The sequence below is a fragment of the Canis lupus genome, chromosome 27 (assembly GCF_003254725.2).
Source record: "Canis lupus dingo isolate Sandy chromosome 27, ASM325472v2, whole genome shotgun sequence".
Taxonomy (NCBI): Eukaryota; Metazoa; Chordata; class Mammalia; order Carnivora; family Canidae; genus Canis; species Canis lupus.
In genome coordinates this window covers 15,648,219-15,667,957 of record NC_064269.1, presented here as the reverse complement: position 1 = coordinate 15,667,957, position 19,739 = coordinate 15,648,219, and the positions used below count along the sequence as shown (strand labels likewise).

The window sequence follows — 19,739 nt, the reverse complement described above, 5'->3', positions numbered from 1 at the left end:
GAGATCATTTTAAACAGTTCTTCTTATATTTTAAAAAGTGGCACATGGGATAATTATTTCATAGTTAAATATCCATAATAAATTTAAGTGAACATATAATTATGTGGCATTAAATTATAAAAATTAAAAATGATGCTAAATGACACAGCTCAGAAATCTAAATGTGAGGCATATATTGGTTATAAGTTAAATAGCACAGAAAAGTATAACGTAGAAAAAACACCTCTATCTCTCTTCCTTATTCTTGAGTTCCTTATTCCCAAAGTAACAATTATTTTTATTTATCTCTCTGGAATATATTTCAGAAAGAAATAGCTTTATTTATTGACACAATCCTTTTCTATTTCACAAAAGATATACTGAATATTCTTTCAATCCTAGTAGCAAACATGACCCATGCCCAGTTTTTCAATTTTATTTCTAAACCTACAAAGGTATGTCATGTCAGAAAGTGTAGAAGCTCCTTAGATTTAGAGAGGTAGAAAAGTAAGATTAGGAAGTCAATTAGTTAGCAGGAAACCAACTTATCCTCCCAAACTACTGATTTTACTCTGCCCTAGGGTAAAACCAGTTGCTATTTTTAGGAACCAGAGAAAAACTGCTACCATCATGTAGTCATTCATTTTAAGGACTGATGACCATCTTAAGTAGAAAAAAAAAACAAAAAACATTTTTCTTTTCCAGTTTAACACAATTGGAAATACACTATAGCAAATTATTTTCATCTAAGCAGTCTTTTGCTGATTTTTCCAAGCGGAGTTAAAATGTATCTCCACAAAGAGGTCTCACTTTTCCCTCCTTTTATGTACATTCTTTAGTATGTTCATGATATTCACCAAAACTCTTGGAGAGCTTATCACATTCTGCCCAATGTAAGAGTTTGGTCTATGGGAGTTCAAACAACATTTTCCAGTGGTTCTATGTTGACCGTGTAGTTGCGAAACAATTGAAGATTAAACATTAGTCTCTGTTACTCAATTTTGATAGTGAAGTTCTAGATGATTTCATGCCAGACATTGCAAATGGCTGTTTTCCCCATATTTATTGGTTGAATTAAACTAAATTGAAAGACTGCAAGTAGCAACTATCAAACAATGATATTTCAAGGGAAAGAGTTAATAAATAATAGTCTTGTTATATGATTTTATTGAGACCTCAAATTCTACTAAACTCCTTTCATGGTACTGCTCCCTGTTTAGCTCCTTTGTTCTCAGTTTTTCTCATCCTTACTTACTCTGCCCTTATATACTTTATTCATTTGCCTGTTTTCTACGTTTTTCTCATTTCTCCTGTTTGTCTTTTCTTCTCTACCACCTCATTCTTTTCTCTTACAAAATCTCTCTCTCTCTCTCTCTCTCTCTCACACACACACACACACACACACACACACACACACACATGCCCAGCTTTGTGTATCTGATCTTTCCTTACCGGGATGAAGATGTAGGCTCAGTAGTTTGTCTTTGCACACGTGCATGTTTAATTAAATGCTCTTTTAAAGCAGTTTGGACTTCTGCTGGGATATCAGGGGAAGTGTGGCTGATTTTTATAGCAGGTTCAATAGCTTTTAGAGCTGGCTTTTCATTTTCTTTAACTTCTTTTTTCTCTTCAGTCTCTAAAACTTCAGTAGGAGCAGTTGAAATGCTCTGAGGAAGGGTATTGATGTTGGAAGTCAATGGTTTGCTTTTCCAGCAAGGCCAGCACAACTTCCAGAAGACAAAAAGTGAGACAACCAACAAGGCGAGGCCACAGAAGCTGACAACCACTGCCAACAAGCTGACCGAAATATCTGGAAAAAAATGACAATGCAAAGAAATTTTAATTCATTGATAGTGTAGAGATAAGACAGCAGCAATGGTGAGATAATTTACATTAGCTTTCTGATTTAGAGTCTTAAAATTTACTTTTAAGATGTCTTTGTAGGGAGGAAAGATTAATAATTACCTCTGGAAATTCTCAACGGAGATATATGAAAATTTCTAATTGTACACAGAAAAAGCACATTGCACTACAAGGGGTCCAAGAGTTTGCAAAATGAAGGGTGGGCAGCCTGCACCCTGCCTTTAAGATATGAAGCTTAAGAAACTTGGAAAATGCACACAAGGAAAGACTTCTGTTGGCTTCATCTTTTCACTCTTGAAGCAGGCAATACTGTTCAATATTTGTATAAACCACTTTCTGTAGCCCAAATGAGGACAACTTGTTACTAACAGAGAATGGGTATACTAGTAACTAGATTTTTAAATCCTCTAGGTCCCTTCTGATAACCTTGCATCTTCCTATTTTATAAAGTCCAAAATTAATGATGTGTCACCTAAGTAACTCTAAAATATCCTTTAAAATAATCACAAAATTAATATATGCTCATTATGCAAAGTGCTTTAAATAAATATAGTTAGAAAAAGTTAGTAAGATTAAGTAAATAAGTGAATGAGAGAGAAGAAACAAATCTGTGCAAAATTCCAAACGATTTATGTAGACACTCTGCTCTCAAAGAGCTGGAGCACAGCTCCCCAGGTCTTTTTTTTTTTTTTTTTTTTTTATGATAGTCACTCAGAGAGAGAGAGAGAGAGAGAGGCAGAGACACAGGCAGAGGGAGAAGCAGGCTCCATGCACCGGGAGCCCGACGTGGGATTCGATCCTGGGTCTCCAGGATCGTGCCCTGGGCCAAAAGCAGGCGCCAAACCGCTGCACCACCCAGGGATCCCAGCTCCCCAGTTCTTAAGTGTGGGTTGCACATAGTGACTTCCTTGAGAAGAGAGAGAGAAAAAAAAAGGTAACTTTACAGTGGAGAGACCTCACCAGGTGATCAAGGTGAACATCGACAATAATGAATCATGTTGATAGTATGCAGCCCTGATACCTGATGAAAACAGCACTCTTCCTCTGTGGTCTTCTTCCCCAAACCCATAACCTTAGTCTAGTCATTAGAAATATACAAGACAAATTCCAGTAGGAGGGCATTCTATAAAATATCTGACCAATACTGTTCAAAATTGCCAAGGTTGTCAAATAAAAAGCTTGAGGAACTATCAGAGCCAAGAGATTAGAGAGGCATGACAACTAAATAGATGGAGTCCTGGAATAGAAAAAGGATATTAGGTGAAAACTAAGGAGACATAAATAAAATATAGACTTTAACAATGTATCAATACTGGTTCATTAATTATAAGAAATGTCTCATATTAATCTAAAATGTTAATAATAGGAAAAACTGGGTGTGGGGTATATGGGAACTCTGTACTATTTTACCCTATTTTTTTTAATTTTATTTTATTTATTTATGATAGTCACACAGAGAGAGAGAGAGAGAGGCAGAGACACAGGCAGAGGGAGAAGCAGGCTCCATGCACCGGGAGCCCGACGTGGGATTCGATCCCGGGTCTCCAGGATCGCGCCCTGGGCCAAAGGCAGGCGCCAAACCGCTGCGCCACCCAGGGATCCCCTATTTTACCCTATTTTTATGTAAATCTAAAACTGCTCAAATAGTAAAGTCTGTTTTTTAAAAAGCTAATGATCTCCTGCTACCCACTTCCATTTTCAGCCTTCAAAAATAACCAATGTTAGCAATCTGGTATAACGGCACTCTTCAAAACCAAACAGATTTCTTATAAAGGGAAAGTTTCTAGATGTAAATAACCTTGTAATTTTCTTTTACAACTTTGTTTAGACTCAATGTAAAATATGAATTCAATCTTTTATTTGTTTAAAATAAAAATGTTTAAAATAACATGTTATAGACTGAATTGTGTCTGTCCCTTCTTCCAATTTCTTATGTTGAAGTCCTAATGCCCTTAGTGTCCCAGAATGTGACTGTATTTAGAGACAAGACCTTTAAATTAATTATTAAGGCAAATGAGATCACATGACTAGGCACTGTTCCAGTGACTGGTGTCCTTATAAGAAGAGGAGATTAGGACAAAGATACAGAAGACCCTGTGAAGACATAGGGAAAATGTGGCCACCTATAAGCCAAAGGGGAGAGGCCTCAGAAAGAAATCAACTCTCCTGACACCTTGATCTCAGACTTCTGGTTTTTACAACTGTGAAGAAATAAGTTCCTGTTGTTAAAGCCACCACTCCGTGGTACGTTGTTATGAAAGGCCTAGCAAACTAATAAAGAATAAATCTAATTTCCTTTAACCACTACCATAAATCAAGAATTTCCCACTCCTCTCTAGAAGCAACCACTGATCCCAGTTTAGTGTGTATCTGCCCAGTCTAAGCACTAATAAAGATATTTATTTAAAAAACATAAAATTAAAAAAAACATAAAATTATTTAATACACTTTTTAAAAAACATAGTTTACTGCGTATTTCTTCAATTTGCTTTTTTTAATCGATCATCCTTGAGGTCTAACTTCACCTCACATAGCATTCCATAATACTTCCTCATGATGGATATTTATATTACGCCCAGTGTTTTGCTATTACAACATAGCCACAGTGAAAATCCTTGCACCCTTCTTCTTGTGCATATCTCTGATATTTCTGAGTGTTTCTCTAAGGTAAATATCTAAAAATAGAATTGCAAAGTCTTAGGATATACCTATAGTTATGTTACTAGATATTTCCAAAAGAATCCCAGAGTGACTATAACTTTTACCAGTTTACCAGTTCCTACAGTCTCAGAGAAATGATGATGTAGTTTAATTTTCACTGATACGATCAGGAAATGATACCTTGCTTTAATTTACATTTTCCTGATTGGTAAGATAAAACAGTTCTGTTTAAACTCCTAATTTGTAACTAATGGGAACCTATTCAGAAACTGAAATAATTCCAAGTTTTTAATGCTACTTAATTATAAGAATAAAAGTTAATTTGACATGCTGTTATACATAGATATTAATGTTTTCCCTCATTTTCCAGTTGCTTATTAAAGCAACCATTCAATATATTTCCCATTTATATTCCATTGATGAGGAATGTGTGATATTTTATATTTTGTAGTTTATTTTTACTTTTTAATTTTTCATTAGCCCCATAACTTGAGGAAAAAAGAAAAACATATAAAATTAATGTGCTTCCTGATTATCAACTATGGCTTTACAAGGAGGAATAAATACAATTATGGATTCATAATCTTTATGTACTTTTGGCTCCATTTACATTATATTTTTCTGGATATTTTAACTCAATCAACTTCTACAATCTACTAACTTCTACCCAGTTGGAGCGAAAAGCCAAGATACAAGGAAACTGCAGTACGATGTGGGGTAGGGGAAAGGATTAAAGTTTTCAGTCCATAACTGAAAATGCCTCCACTCTTACTTGTAGGCATTAGAGAACTTATACTCTACTTATAAAAATTTGAGGACATTCTTTTATGCCACTGTTCCTGTGATGGGCTTTGGCATTCACAAAATTTTTCTCATCTTAGGAAAAAGTCTGTGGAAATCTCTTACCCTAATTCCATTTTCCTTACTGCTGACAAGTTTCTTTCTAAAGTCAGTGTCTGGTTCTACCATTTAGGGGACCATAACATATTTTACCCAAATTAAGTTACTTGTGAACACTAAAAGTTGTGCTATCAATAATGCCAGGGTAGCAGGAAGAAACCAAGTCATGTTCTGGCAACTGAGATGTATGGTCACCTTACCTCTCTAAGCCTAACATCCTTCTAGGTCACCTCTTAATCATCTGGGAGAAATCCAAATTTTGTAAGGCATTCCTCAGCATCTTTGTGATTTGACCACTTGGTATTGCTCAGTTTTATTCTTCTGCCACTTTCCCACCTATACTCCCTCCCCTGACCACACATTACTGTTTTATGATTTTGTTCAGGCTGTTTCATGTAGCTCCAATGCATTTTCTTCTCCTACTCGGCTGCCTGGCAGATTTGTATTCAACAATGAGATCCAATAGGGTAGGTACCTCTTTCTTGACACTCTCTGTCTCTTCTATTCCTAAGGGCTTTGAAAGCACATCCACTACTGTAACATAATTGATGGCTTAATCCTTTACCTCAAACACTGGGACATGATGTGTTTCAAAAATTATTATTTTCTTTTGGTTATTAGAAAGGCAACATGGCACACATTATCTGGGATAACATCCAGTACCCAACCACATCAATAGATCTACAATGGACTGTATGAAATTGTCACCCTGAGTGGGATCACTGAAGACTGTTAAGTAGCTTAATGCCAATTCAGGTAAGGTGTTGGTGCCAAAATGCTACAATTGACAAAATAATTTTCACTTTTCAGGGTTTTGAGGTTTTATAATCATGGATAAGAGATTGTGGATCTGTATTTATTTTGTTTTTCCAAATGTTCCCATCCTACAAATACTCTCATTCCTTGATCCTTCAGAGAAGCAACCAAATTTATTCATCTATTTTAGTGTCTAGTATTACATAGTCAAAAAATGTTTATGGAGCTACTATATACATATTTTGGGAGTTATCTGACACATGGAACTTAAGTATCTGTGGATTTCAAGGTGGATGGATGAAAAAAATTGAGTAATTTGGAAGGAATATGCAGAAATCCTCATACCAGGAAAACAGTATAATATAGCTTATACTGTAGCACTGTTTAACAGGTCTGGGTTCAAATGTCAATTCTACCACTGTGACTTTGGGCAAGTTGGTTAAGTTTTAAGAGTTTCAGAAAAATAGGGCTATTTATATCTATTTCATAGGATGTTGTGAGGTTTAAGTAAATATACATAAAATATTTAGCATGGTAATTTGCATAGTAAGTTAAGTGATGGGTTACTATCAACTATATTTTCCTTAAACAAAAATAGGGAGTGATGCCTACGTGGCTCAGCAGTTGTGCGCATCTGCCTTTGGCTCAGGGTGTGATTCGGAGTAACAGGATCGAGTCCTGCATCGGGTTCCCTGCATGGAGTCTGCTTCTCCCTCTGTCTATGTCTCTGCCTCTTTCTTTCTGTATCTCTCATGAATAAATAAATAAAATATTTTTTTAAAAAAGTACTGAGGGAAAAAGAAGTATGGTTATAGATTCAGTATGGATTGAATGGTGATTCATAAATTACTGAGACTCATCTGATGAGATCTGGTACTTAAAAGGGATCAATTTGTTTAAAATGAACACTATTATTTCTAAGTAAATATTAATGTTTCAGGAAGCTAACCAATAACATCCCATTTTTCTACCCATATGTGCTCAGAACAACTGAGAGACAGACACAGCATTCAAACATGCAGCAGTTGAAATACCAGCAGCTATCAGCTTAGGTCTATCAGAAAGTGGACTTGCTAATACGCCTCCTTAAATTTAATTAGGCTTGTCCATACAGTCACAAGCCTGGCTGGATCACCACATGTATTCCCCATGAAGACTGGACTCTGTAAAATTTACTACATGGAGGAGTAGAGAATATTTGTTTCCTGAGGCTTTGAAGCTTACACCTCAAGGAAGGGGGAAATAGGTAACTCATTTCTCAGAAACAGGGGTGGGCCAAGATTCCATGAATATTCTTATCTTGTAGCTCCTTTCATCAAAAAACATAGAACAAAGGGAAAAGTTATTTGTTCTCAACAGCAAAAAGTGAAATAAGTTGGATAATTAGAATTTTATGCTGAAAAAATTAAACTAAAGTTATAAAAATAAGCTTAGTGTATTTTATATATTTTTACATTGCCTGCTATTGTAATTATAAGTAATCATTACAAGTATTAAAAAGCAAAACAAACTGTTAAATACTTAGGTCTTTATAATTTTTTTCAACAAAATTTGGCAAAATAAAAAAAATCTGACTATCAAAAGATTAAGGAAGGAACTGGGAGAATTTATAAAGTCATCAAAGTATTGTAAATGATTTTTTTATGATCATGATTCAACAGTTAACTATGGCATGAAAAACAGTGTGAGTCTGGGCTTAGTTCAAAGAAAAATAAGTCTCAGTCTTGACCTTAAGTCAAGAAGCACATTTCTCTCCAGCTATGGAAAAGAATGGAAGTCAGACTAGAAGAGGAAAAACTAGTTAACAGATTATGATAGTCACCCATAGGATTATGGTGGTTCTGAATGAGGTTTACTGAAATGGGGGAAAGAGTAGGTTTGGAGATCACTGGGAAGTTAAAGTTCTAGTTAAGGAGCTTCTCTTGAAGGACAAGAATGTGAGTTAGTGGGAGACCAACAGGATGATGAAGTCAAGAAGACTGTGATTTCAGCTTTGTTCATTATTGAATTTGAAGTACTTGTAGTCATGCAAGTAGAAATTTTGAGGAAGCTATTGGTCATACATGACTGCAACTAAAGATAAAATTAAAGAACTTCCTTAAATAGTGGAATATGGATCCACGAAAGAGAACATAAAGGCTGGATAGAAACCTGAGTACATCGTACATCAGTATTTAAAGAAAAGGAACTTAAAGGATCAAAGGATCAAAGAGCCTGCATGCATAGAAAACTAAGAAATAGCAGAGAAGAATGGAAAAAATCAGGTCAATGGGTTTTTATAGAGTTTGAAGAAAAATATTTTAAGAAGTGAACAACCATGTAAAAAAGCGAAGATAAAGTAAGTTCATTTAGAAAAAGTAACTACTAATATTAAGAAGTAGGTCTTTGGTGAATTCAATGAGATGAGTGAAGCAGAGGCTATATCTGGTTAAATAAGTGAATAGGAGTGAGGAAGTAGATTCTATGGGAATAGATTATTGCTTCAGGAAATTGGATGTAGAAAGGAGAGAGAAAGTGAAAACTCTACAGTAGCACATGGAGTTGAGGGAGGTGTTTTATTAGGACGTGCAATACTGAAGCATGTTTTAAAAATTAAGGGAAGGAATCCATAGACAGAGTACATAGAAAGTTAAGCAGAACAAATAATTAATGGGAAGTCTAAAAGGGGTGACAATGGATAGATGGGCTCTGGAACAAAGGACTACCTCATTTTTCCCTTTACAAGTAAAAGAGGATGGTTCTGGAATCAAGTAAGTTTATAGGTCTTTGGGCAGAAAGTCAAGTGACTTCTTGTCTGTCTAAAATTTTCAATGTCTCTGGATAGTTAGTTAAAAAGAATCCATTATGCATTTGTCTTATTATGTCTTGGTAAGACTAAGAATTAATGAAATTTAAAAGTATTAGATTAGGTGTCAAGATAATCAGGTTTAAAATTGCTCAAACTCTGGTTTGATTACATATATAAGCATAACCATTGCTTTACCAGTGTCCATCTAATTATCTGTCTGACATCTCTGACTCCCTTTTGCTATAAAGATCTTACTTTTATTGCGTCTTAATATCTCAAAATAAGGTTACCTAGTTCTGAAAAACTGAGAAAGACAACCCTCTTAGAAAACACAGTAAGTAAAAAAAAATGCTAATTCTTTATAAACTTTCAGTAAAGCAAAACTTTGCTAAAGTCTGTAAAAGCAGACCATAACACTTGCATTCACTGACGCTTGTAAAAAGTGTTATATCTAATTGTCAACTGCCTATTCAGATGCAAATGTCACACAGAAAAGCACAGACCAATAGGCATGCTCTCAATTTCCATCACCATTGCCTTAATTGATATTCTTATCTGTGTTTCTGTATCATTTTATTTAATTTTAAAATTCTAGTTCTTTAGTTTTCAAAATGTACAAAGGTGATTTCTTGTAATTAATCAAAAATTATAATTTAGTTGATATTCCAAGCCTTTTCTTTGGTTGCTTCCCATTATTGCCAGAACAAATTTATTGTATCATTCTATAGAGAAAGAGGGGGAATAAAACTCAAATTAGCAATTCTTATTCAAAGAAAGTTGAGGAAAACTGCATCTAAGATGAAAATGTGGAATTATCCTTGAAGTTAAACTATTTATGCTATTACATGGTATTACAGTTGACCCTTAAACAATGAGGGGATTAGGGGCACCAAGTCCCAGTTGAAAATCTCCATATAACTTTTGACTCCCTAAGAATTTAACTATTTTTATTTAATTTAGTTTTAGTTTAAAAATATTTTATTTATTTATATGAGAGAGTATGTGTGCACAAATGGGTGGAGGGGCAGAGGGAGAGAGACAAGCAGACTCCCCGTGCAGGGCTCTATTCCAGGACCCTGAGATCATGCTCTGAGCCAAAGTCAGACACTTAGCCAAATGAGCCATCCAGGCGTCTCTGTTTTTTTTAAGTAGGCTCTGATGCATGGCCTACACTCAGGATCCTGAGATCAAGATCGGAGCTGAGATCAAGAGTCAGAGGCCTAGCTGCCTGAGCCACGCAGGCACCCCAAAAACTTAACTATTAATAGCCTACCATTGACCAGAAGCCTTGCCAATAGCATAAATGCTGGATTAACACGTATTTTGTATATGTATTACACACTGTATTTTTATAATACAGTAATCTAGAGAAAATACAATGTTATTAAGTCATAAAGAGAAAATACATTTAGAGTACTTACCGTACTATAAAAACCCACATGTAAGTGAATCTGCACAGTTGAATCCCATGTTGTTCAAGGGTCAATTCTTAATATAATAGGGCATAATTGTGATTTCTCTAACAGAGGGACAAAATAACAATGACTTACACAAGGGAGAAGCTTATTTCTCTCTTGTGTAATTAACTGGCCCAGTATAAACAGGCCAAGGCAATACACATCAGCTCCAAGGAGTCTACAATCCTGATTTCTTCTCTACTTTTGTTTTGCTATTCAGGTTTTTTTCTCCTTAAAGTCCAAGATGGCAAGTTACCATGCCCCGGTTACAGGCTGATTGGTGATAGAACAACAAGGGAAAGGGAAGGTGAGCGTATGTCCTTTGATTTTAAGGGCACAGCCTTGAAGTAGTAAACATCACTGCCGCTAACATTCTGAAGGGCAGATTTAGTCACATGGCTGCACCAAACCAAAAAGAAAGCTCAGAAAAGTTGTCATTTTTAAACTAAAAAAAGTTTTTAAAACCCATTTTAATGCTCCCATATCCTTAAACTAAAAATAAAGGATCCTGATGCTGGTAAATAAAAAGGGAAAACGAATACTAGGAAACCAGCAGTTTTTTTTTTCATCTATAAATCCAATACGTAATCAACATACCATCCTTGCAAAAATGCCTCTTATATTTTCCATTTTAATTGCATTGACTTTTGCCTTTTTCTTGAATTTCACCAACTGATAAACAATGTTAGGTTAATACTATACATGATTATAAAATGCAAATTTGAAACATTTTGATTTTCTGAAATCAGAATATATTTTAGTATCAATGGCTTGTTACAATCACTAAAAGCCAGGAAATAAGTGTGCATAACTTATTCTTAGCATGTGCTAAAGCAAAAGCATCAGCATCAAAAGTCCTAGAAAGCCAAGTCTAAGTGGCTTGAAGGAAAACATCAGAGGAAATAGTGAAGCCTAGCCCTAAACCTCACAAGCCAAACTTTTAATGAGGATAGGTGGAGAAAGCAGTGAGTCTAGTGAGTTTGCCAACACTGCTAACATTGCACATAACTATACAGGTAGCTTAGAGCACACCACCAATGGCCTCTATATCTTTAATTATTTTAAGGAGAAAAATGCACTTTTAATACCCTTGACAGCATTCTTGATGTCACAGAGCCCAAAAATAAGTGGAAAACAACGGTATCACTAATTCTGAATCAAAAAGTCATGTAGGAGAATCACACTCAACTTTAATTTAAAATAATTTTAGGCAATTTGTCTTTTATATTTCCTTTTTATGTTTTTACAAAAGATTTTTAAAATTTATGTCAGTTTTAAAAGAAGTCTTTTCATTAGTGTGAAAAAAATTTTATGTGAAAAAAGGACATCAAGACACAATTTAATTAACTACATTCTTTTTCCTTTTTGGTATCATATAAAATAATGGTGCTTCTTATAATCAAAAGCATCTTAGATTCAGTCAAATATGGTATCAAATATGGTATTAAATATAATATAAAAGTACCCAAACTTATAAAAAAATCTTCACACATGTTCTTAATCATCTATGTGATTGTCTATTCTACATTTACAATAACTTGAACTATGCACAGTGTTTAATTAATGGCACGAGTACATTTTAATGTCTGGCACAGTGGCTTTCACCTAAGTGTTCAATAAATATTTGTTGGATAAAAGCATAATGCTAAAACCACCTCTTGGACACAGTAACAATTTATACTAACCTATTAGAAATGATAATATACTTCTTGATATTGCTTTGTCCATTATTCCTATAAATCTATGACTACTGAAACAGAACTAAAAAGGAATAATAAAGACTGTAAACAGTAGTCCTCGTTGTATGATTAAAATAATTCCGCAGTATGAACAAATTGACAATTACAAGTAAGTTTTTTTTAAAATGACTGTAACGTTGTCTCAATAGAATGTTAAACAGTAGATCTTAACACAGTTCAGAATCCACCTGGAAGGAAAAAAAAAAGTTAATATTGGTCCTCCCACCTCCATCATTCTACTGTTCTAGCTCTGAGGCATCAGAGTCCAATTTCATGATTTTATAATCATATATTTATATATACACACAGCTTTATTTTCTGAGAGTCTACCTAAGCTATGTTAATGTCAGCTCTTACAGCTTCAGTGGTCATTTAGGATATTTAATATTATAAGGAAAAAAAGAAAACTACTTTATTATATAATAACAAGAAGCACCTCTTCAGTCAGGGATTCTCTTTCTAAACTTCACCAATGCTGGATATTCCACCAACAGAGAAAATCGATATTGTACAAATTAGAAACCAGGAAAATAATTCACTCACCTTTAATAATAACACTTCCTATTTTTTTTTTTTAAATAACACTTCCTATTAGGAGGTCTAATTTTCTTTGGCATCATAACAATGTTGATAATGATATATAGAGATGATTGATTACTTATGTACCCAAAATATGGTAGGAAAATAAAGCAAAAAAGGTTTTAATGTATTATTTTTCCAATTACAAAGTAATAAAAATAATTTAGCCAACAATTTCCTATCTGTTTTCATTACAGGCATATTTATGGACATACAAAAGAAGCTATATTTATAATTATATAGGTTCTAAGTTGTACATTTCAAACACACTAAAATCTTTTTACATAATTTTACTGTTCAAATAAATCAATTATATTTAGCTAAGAATTCATGAATAAACATTCATGTGCTCTTAATTGCAGATGCATTCATGTACTCAAGAAAAATAAATAAAGAATGTTGTATGTTATACTATATGACAGTATATCTAATAAAAAGAAATTTTGGGATCTGGGCCATAATTACACACTAAGAAATCTTATTAATACTGGTGCCTGGGTGACTCAATTAGTTAAGCATCTAACTCTTGATTTTGGCTCAGGTCATGATCTCAGGGTTGTGGGATGCAGCCCGGCATCAGGCTATGTGTTCAGCAGGGAGTCTGCTTCTTTCTCCTTTTCCCTCTGCTCCCCCAACTCATGCTCATTCTCTCTCTCTCTCAAATAAATCTTAAAAAATACCTCCCAATATTCCACTAATTATAGCCAATAGTATAATAATAGCTAAGAGCCTATCTTTACAAACATTTGTTCCAGTTCCCTATTGCACCAAGAATGCCCCCAGGAAATCTTCCTACTCCTACTTTTTGTGAACCTATGATAGAATCTAAGGAGCACTGGGTTCTTTTCCTAGTTGCATCATTAACTAGCTGATTTGAGGGAAAGTTGCTAACTTTTCCTGCCTCCATTTTCACCACTGCAAAATGATACTTTCTAGTTCTAAATAGTATGACTAGTAGGCATTTGAATAATGATGATTATTTTCCCATGCTATTTTCTACTTTAGCAAACACACTTTTTTTTTTACTACCATCAATTGATATTTTAAATAGATATTCCCACTTTTCTAGAACTTCAATAAAGTCAACACTTGCAAATTTAGCCACTGGATCTTAGAGTTACCTGAATGCACTCTGGGAAAAGTCGGTGGACATCCAAATAGGGTACAGTTGCTTTTTCAGGAGTATGTTGCTCATATTCTAGGTTTTAAATACCTCAAATACTCTAATTTCTACCATTACATAAACTACATTTTTGTGTGTGCCTATCTACCTAGGATACTGTATTGGATACTGGAGATACAAAGACACAAATATATATATTTTAGTTTCAGAGGGATTTGGGAGTTATTAGATAGTACCCATCATTAAAAATAAGGGAAGTTGGAACGCCTGGGTGGCTCAGCGGTTGAGTGTCTGCCTTGGGCTCAGGGTGTGATCCTGGGGTCCTGGAATCTCCCACATCGGGCTCCCTGCAGGAAGCCTGTGTGTCTGCCTCTCTCTGTGTCATTTATGAATAAATAAATAAAATCTTAAAAAAAGATAAGGAAAGCGGGTTCTTGAGGATAAATTCATTAATTCATTTATTCTTTCATTCATTTAACAAATATTTTTTGAGACTACTAGGAGCCACAGATTTTTCTAGGTACTAAGGATAAGACAGTAAACCAACTACTTGCTCTCAAAGAGCTTATATTTTACTGACAATGTACACATCAGGATGCACACAAGTACATTTTCAAAACAAAGATAATTTTAATTGCCATTAGAGATTCCAATAAACATTTGTGATGTTTATGTTCTGCCAGATTTTTGTGCAAAAGAAATCTTGTAAATATATGCAAGTGCATTCTATTTGGGTTTTTTTTTTTTTTTTTTTTTGCATAAAACAAATAACAATGAGGTCTAACTTTTTGAAGAAAATGAGATTTGAATGAAACGGGCAGCTATAGATCTTGTACATATAATCATTTTTGTAAGGATCAGATTTCAGAGATTCACTGCTCATGTAACAAGGAAATATAGATCTTAGTTTGTTTCGAGAAAAAAAAAAGATTAAAGCAAAGAAGGTCCTGTCAATATTGGCAAATACTGATATCTCAGAATTAAGAAAAACAGATGTTTGTTCAGACTGGCTTGGCCTTTGAAGGTGGTTGTTCATTTCACTTTGGAGCAAATGAGACCAAATGCAATATGTATTGATGATCATGTAAAAATGACACTAGAAATAGAAGGTGGCCATTCTTCACTGGAATGACATTGTGGAAGACGGAAAAAATCCTCTCATACATCTTTCATATGGGTTTATCTGAATTCACTAAGGTTCAATTACTCTTTCTCAGACCCACAAGTCTTGAGGAAAAATTTCCACTATATTTCTAAATTATAACTTTAAAAAAAGATTTTATTTATTTATTCATGACAGAGAGAGGCAGAGACACAGGCAGAGAGAGAGAGAGAAGCAGGCTCCCTGCAGGGAGCCCGATGTGCAACTCGATCCCAGGACCCTGAGATCATGACCTGAACCAAAGGCAGACACTCAACCACTGAGCCACCCAAGTGCCCTTAAATTATAATTCTTTACACAACCATTAGAATGTGTAAAACTCAGTGGTGTAGTGAGACAAGAATTATAAATTGACTGAGTAGTCATTTGCTTTGTGTCTGTAGAGAAAAATCTATGAAACACCCTTATTCTTTTTAAGCCTTTATCATAGACTTAAATGCTATAATCTCAGAGGAAAATCATGATGTAATTTAAAAATTTTTCTTAGTCATCTCTTTTATTAGTCAAGTAACTTCACAGAAATTCTTTGATAGACCTACATACCCCTACATCTAGGAAATTGAGGAACACATGTATGAATTTAGAAAAATTTGTTTAAACTTTTATTTTAGAATTTTTAGTCCAAAATTAAAAGTATAAAGTGCAAAATTAAAACAATGATGAATGATGGGGCGCCTGGGTGGCTCAGTTGGTTAAGTGTCTTCCTTTTGGCTTCCGTTCAGGTCATGATCCCCGGGTGCTGGGATCCAGGCCCAGATGGGGCACCCTGCTCAGTGGGGAGTCTGCTTCTCCCCCTCCCTGCCACTCCTCCGTTTGTGCTGTCAAATAAGTAAAAAAAAAAAATCTAAAAAAAAAAAAGATGAATGACATGTTTATTTAAAATATTCAAATTAAGGCTAGGTCATTACAATTATGATATGACTGTGCACTGGGTTTGGTTAGTTATGTTTTGCAACGTCTCCCTTTTAAGCAATATGCTTTCCTAAAACCTCCTAAGCATTTGGATATAAAGCAGCAATTAAAGACTGACCAGCAATGAATCCCAATGCAGTTCAAAAACTATTATGTATATTAGCCACAGTCTCTCTGAAAAATAACATTTCAGGCAGATATATTGTTTTGTATTTCCACTAAGCATTCTAGTATTAAATCATATTATGCATGAAGATGAATTTAGTGGGTGACATGTCTATGGGGGGGGTATCAGTGGTAAAAGAGGACAAAAATTTGATTTTCTAAAAATTGCACATGATGAATTTTCTAGTGTATGAGTAATGTTGACATTAATAATGTCTCTAATAAACTATTAAAAAAAGTAAGCTAACTAGTGTTGGCAGATGCAATCTATGTCTTCACAAATTTTATGAAAACATAGGATTGGTCAACTTGATTGGTAGATCCTTAATGCCAATAACACGGCTGCTGCTTCTGCCACTGCTGTTATAGTAAAGAGGATGGTTTTTATTGGCACCTAAAGAACCAAGAGAATATCTTATTTATATATGTGATTCATCAGGTCTTTAATGTAGAATGTCTTTAAATGGGATTACCAGAATTTCTCTCCCTCTACTCCTATGTGAAGGAATCTAAAAATATACACAATCTGGAAGCCTGCAATTGTCACTGCAACCTTTGAATAACTGACACCATATGGGCAGTGCTGATTAACGTTCAAAGTAAATAACCACTGGAACCATTCAATGTCGATGTCCTTCTATTAATGTGTTTCCCATTAAACAAACAGTGAGTAGAAGGATCACCTATTAGGAGTGTTTTTACTTAGGGACCTAGAATAAAAGGCACAAGTACACGAGTTATAAGAAAATAAGGAACAAAGTGAAGCTGAGTGACTAATTAATACAAAGAGTCAGTAAAATATTATTTGGATCCATTTCACAAATATCTATTGGTGTTGGGAGTCTATTTGTAGATTAAAATATTTTATTTCTAATTGTTGCATAGATTTACAAATGGAATATGTAATCTTACACATCTTTATATCTCATATACAACCTAATAGAAGGTCTTTAGTGGTAGCCACTCAAAATATATTCATATATTCAAATACCCGATTTGGATAGTATATATATATTTCCCTTAACAGGAGAAAAATATCTATGTAATTGTTTTAGACTAGTTTTCCCCCACTTTTTCTTCCCAAGGGAAAGTCCAAAAGGAATGAGGACTACAACTTCTTGTGGTGCTTAGGACAAGCTCAAAACCCTTTCTGCAATTCATACACTGTATTTTACCTTAAATTTATATGGTTGTGTACTTAGAAAGCCTTATAAGCCAGTAATTGGTTTCCGAACTTCACAAATTGTCCTCATCACCAGCCAATCTGAGACCCAGGAAACCACTGCTTGGTGTGAGATCACAGTTGGATCATAGCATCCAAATGACCAAATTACAGGTCTTTAAATTTAAATTCTTTAATTTCTTCCACTATACCCCCTTCTCTGAGTCTTCTGTTTAGCAGGTCTATGCCTAAAGATAGTCCGGAAGACTTTATCCCATAGCGCCACAAAGGACTTTTAAGGTCACACTATTTTGAGTGTTTAGCTCCTGCTCAGCAACCACACACACACACACACACACACACACACACACATACGACAGGCATAGACACAAAATTCACCCAGTCCCTTCCACTACCAGTGACTGCATACATTCCGAGGAATTCACACCTACTGAACAAGAGGTAAAGCCTGGTGTTTGTATGTTCTCAACATGTCTAAGTGTTCAGCATGTGGACAGCACCAGTCACGTATCACTCTGCCCCGGGTGCAAGTAGCAGCATCTCAGTTTCTGCCAACTGCAGACAGAAAGAAGCCTCTCTCGGTTCCTGTTGCCATGATCAGAGAATCTGAAAACCCCGAAGATCCTCCATTTAAAAAACTGGCAGGAAAAGCTAACCCACATCTCTCCCCACTCCCACTGCCTCTCCCTTTTCTTTGGTAGTGGTGGTGGGCCGGGGAGATTGGCTAGGGGAGCCCTCGCGGCCGCCTTCCCAGCCTTCCCGGGCTCTCTGCGGTCGTGCTCCCTCCAGGTGAGCGGGCCAGCTGTCACCTGCTGCCCTGGCTCCCCTCCAGCCACGAGGCCCCGCCAAGAGCGCACAATGACAGGGGAGCAACGGGACACAAACACCACCCAGGGCAGGAAAGGCGATCTTGCGGCCGGATGCCGAAAATCCAGAAACCAGCGCTGACCTCCCAAAGCAACAAGTGACCCTCACAAGGGACTCACTCTCGAAAGCACACGCGGCCCGCAACTCTGGAGTCGCTCGTTGGCGGGACCAAGCGCAGCGCTGCACAAGCCACACATTGCGCATGTGGTTAAAACCCTACCCAAGCGCGCGACCCACCAGGAGTTCTGATGCGGTTGCCCCCATCCGCCGAGAAAACCCGGTCTCCTGGGGTCTCCTGGGGCTTCTTCCCAACCCCGCACCCCCCAGATTTCTGGCGGTCCATGTCCTTCTCCATCCCATCCCATTTCTTAGCAACTTTCCTGAACGGAGAGGGAGGATGCCCGTGCGCTGGGGGTGTCTCTGGAAAGGATTTACAATCTCCTCCTCTTTCTTCCACTTTATGAAACGTGACTCGAGCCTTGGTTTCCGTCCCCCACCCCCCAAAAAACTGGATCGATAAGCTCTGCTGCTGTTTCGCCACCGTTGCCAAGAAGCCCTATAAAAATCCTACTTGCTAAGGGGGCTTGGGCGCTGTCAACAGCCCGACAGGTTGCAGCCGCCAGTTACCCCTCCCGGGAACCTTGTCTGCTCCCGCAGTCCCGGGCAGCCCTATTTGCAAGGAAGGGTCTTGGCTTCCGCGCGGGGAGTCCCGGGTCCGGCCGCTTCCCCGGCCAGAGGGGGGCGCGGGGCGCGGGGCGCGGGGGCGCAGCCGGGCGGGCGGAGACCCGGAGGCGCGTCGCGAGCGGCCCACGGCCGAGGTCTCGGGAGCCGAGCGGACACTCGGAGCCAGGTAGGGAGGCGCCGCGCCCCTCCGAGGCCGCCCCGGTTACCTGTGCTGCTGGCGCCCTGGCTGCCCCTGTCCCGGGGGAAGATGCCCGAGCACTTCTCCCACTCCACCTGGCCCGCGAAGCACAGCTCGGTGACGATGTGCAGCGCCTTCTGGCACAGGCTGCTCACTCCGTCCTCCTTGTGGAAACTCATCTTGTGGCCTCGACCCCCCCGCGGGCCGTCCTCTTGCCCCTTCCCGTCGCCTCGAGGCTGGCTGCTCGGGCGCCCTAAGCCATCGCGCGCCCGCGGGGCGGCGGGCGGGCGGGCAGCGCGGTGCTGCGAGGCGCAGCTCAGGGCCCGCGGGTCGGCCCCATGCGCGCGCGGCTGCGGCGGGAGCGGGGAGCGCGGAGCGGGGAGCGGGGAGCGCGGAGCGGGGAGCGGGGAGCGGGGAGCGCGGGGCACCGCGGCGGCGGCGAGGCTCGCGCCAACTCTCCCGCCGCGCCAGGCAGGCGGGACGAGCAGGGAGGGAGGCCCGGCCCGGAGCGCCAGGGGAGGGCGGGGGCCGGGGGGCGTAAGAATGCCGGGGCCTCGGCTCGCTAGGACGCCCCCCTCCTCTCCCGGCGCCCGGCGGCCGCGCGTCCAATCGCAGCCCCGCGCGGGCCCCGCCGCCCCGCAGCGCCCCCTCCGCGCGCAGCCGGGGCTGGAGTTGGCGCCGGAGGAGGGGCGGCCCCGAGGCCGGGGTGTCGGCGCAGGGCGGGGGGGGGGGGGGGGGCGGAC

The 19,739-nt window shown here is 38.1% G+C and overlaps 1 protein-coding gene across 1 annotated transcript in view; it reads right to left on the bottom strand.

Annotated features, from left to right (window-relative positions):
* The window catches only part of SYT10 (synaptotagmin 10), a 67,679-nt gene extending 48,448 nt beyond the window's left edge, over window positions 1-19,231 (bottom strand). The window contains exons 1-2 of the mRNA XM_025455578.3: window positions 19,025-19,231; window positions 1,432-1,789 (exon numbers count right to left, since the gene is read on the bottom strand). Coding sequence (XP_025311363.1) covers window positions 1,432-1,789; window positions 19,025-19,175 — 509 coding nt within the window. The 5' untranslated portion in view covers window positions 19,176-19,231. The remainder of the gene's footprint in view (window positions 1-1,431; window positions 1,790-19,024) is intronic.
* Window positions 19,232-19,739: the final 508 nt, after the last annotated feature.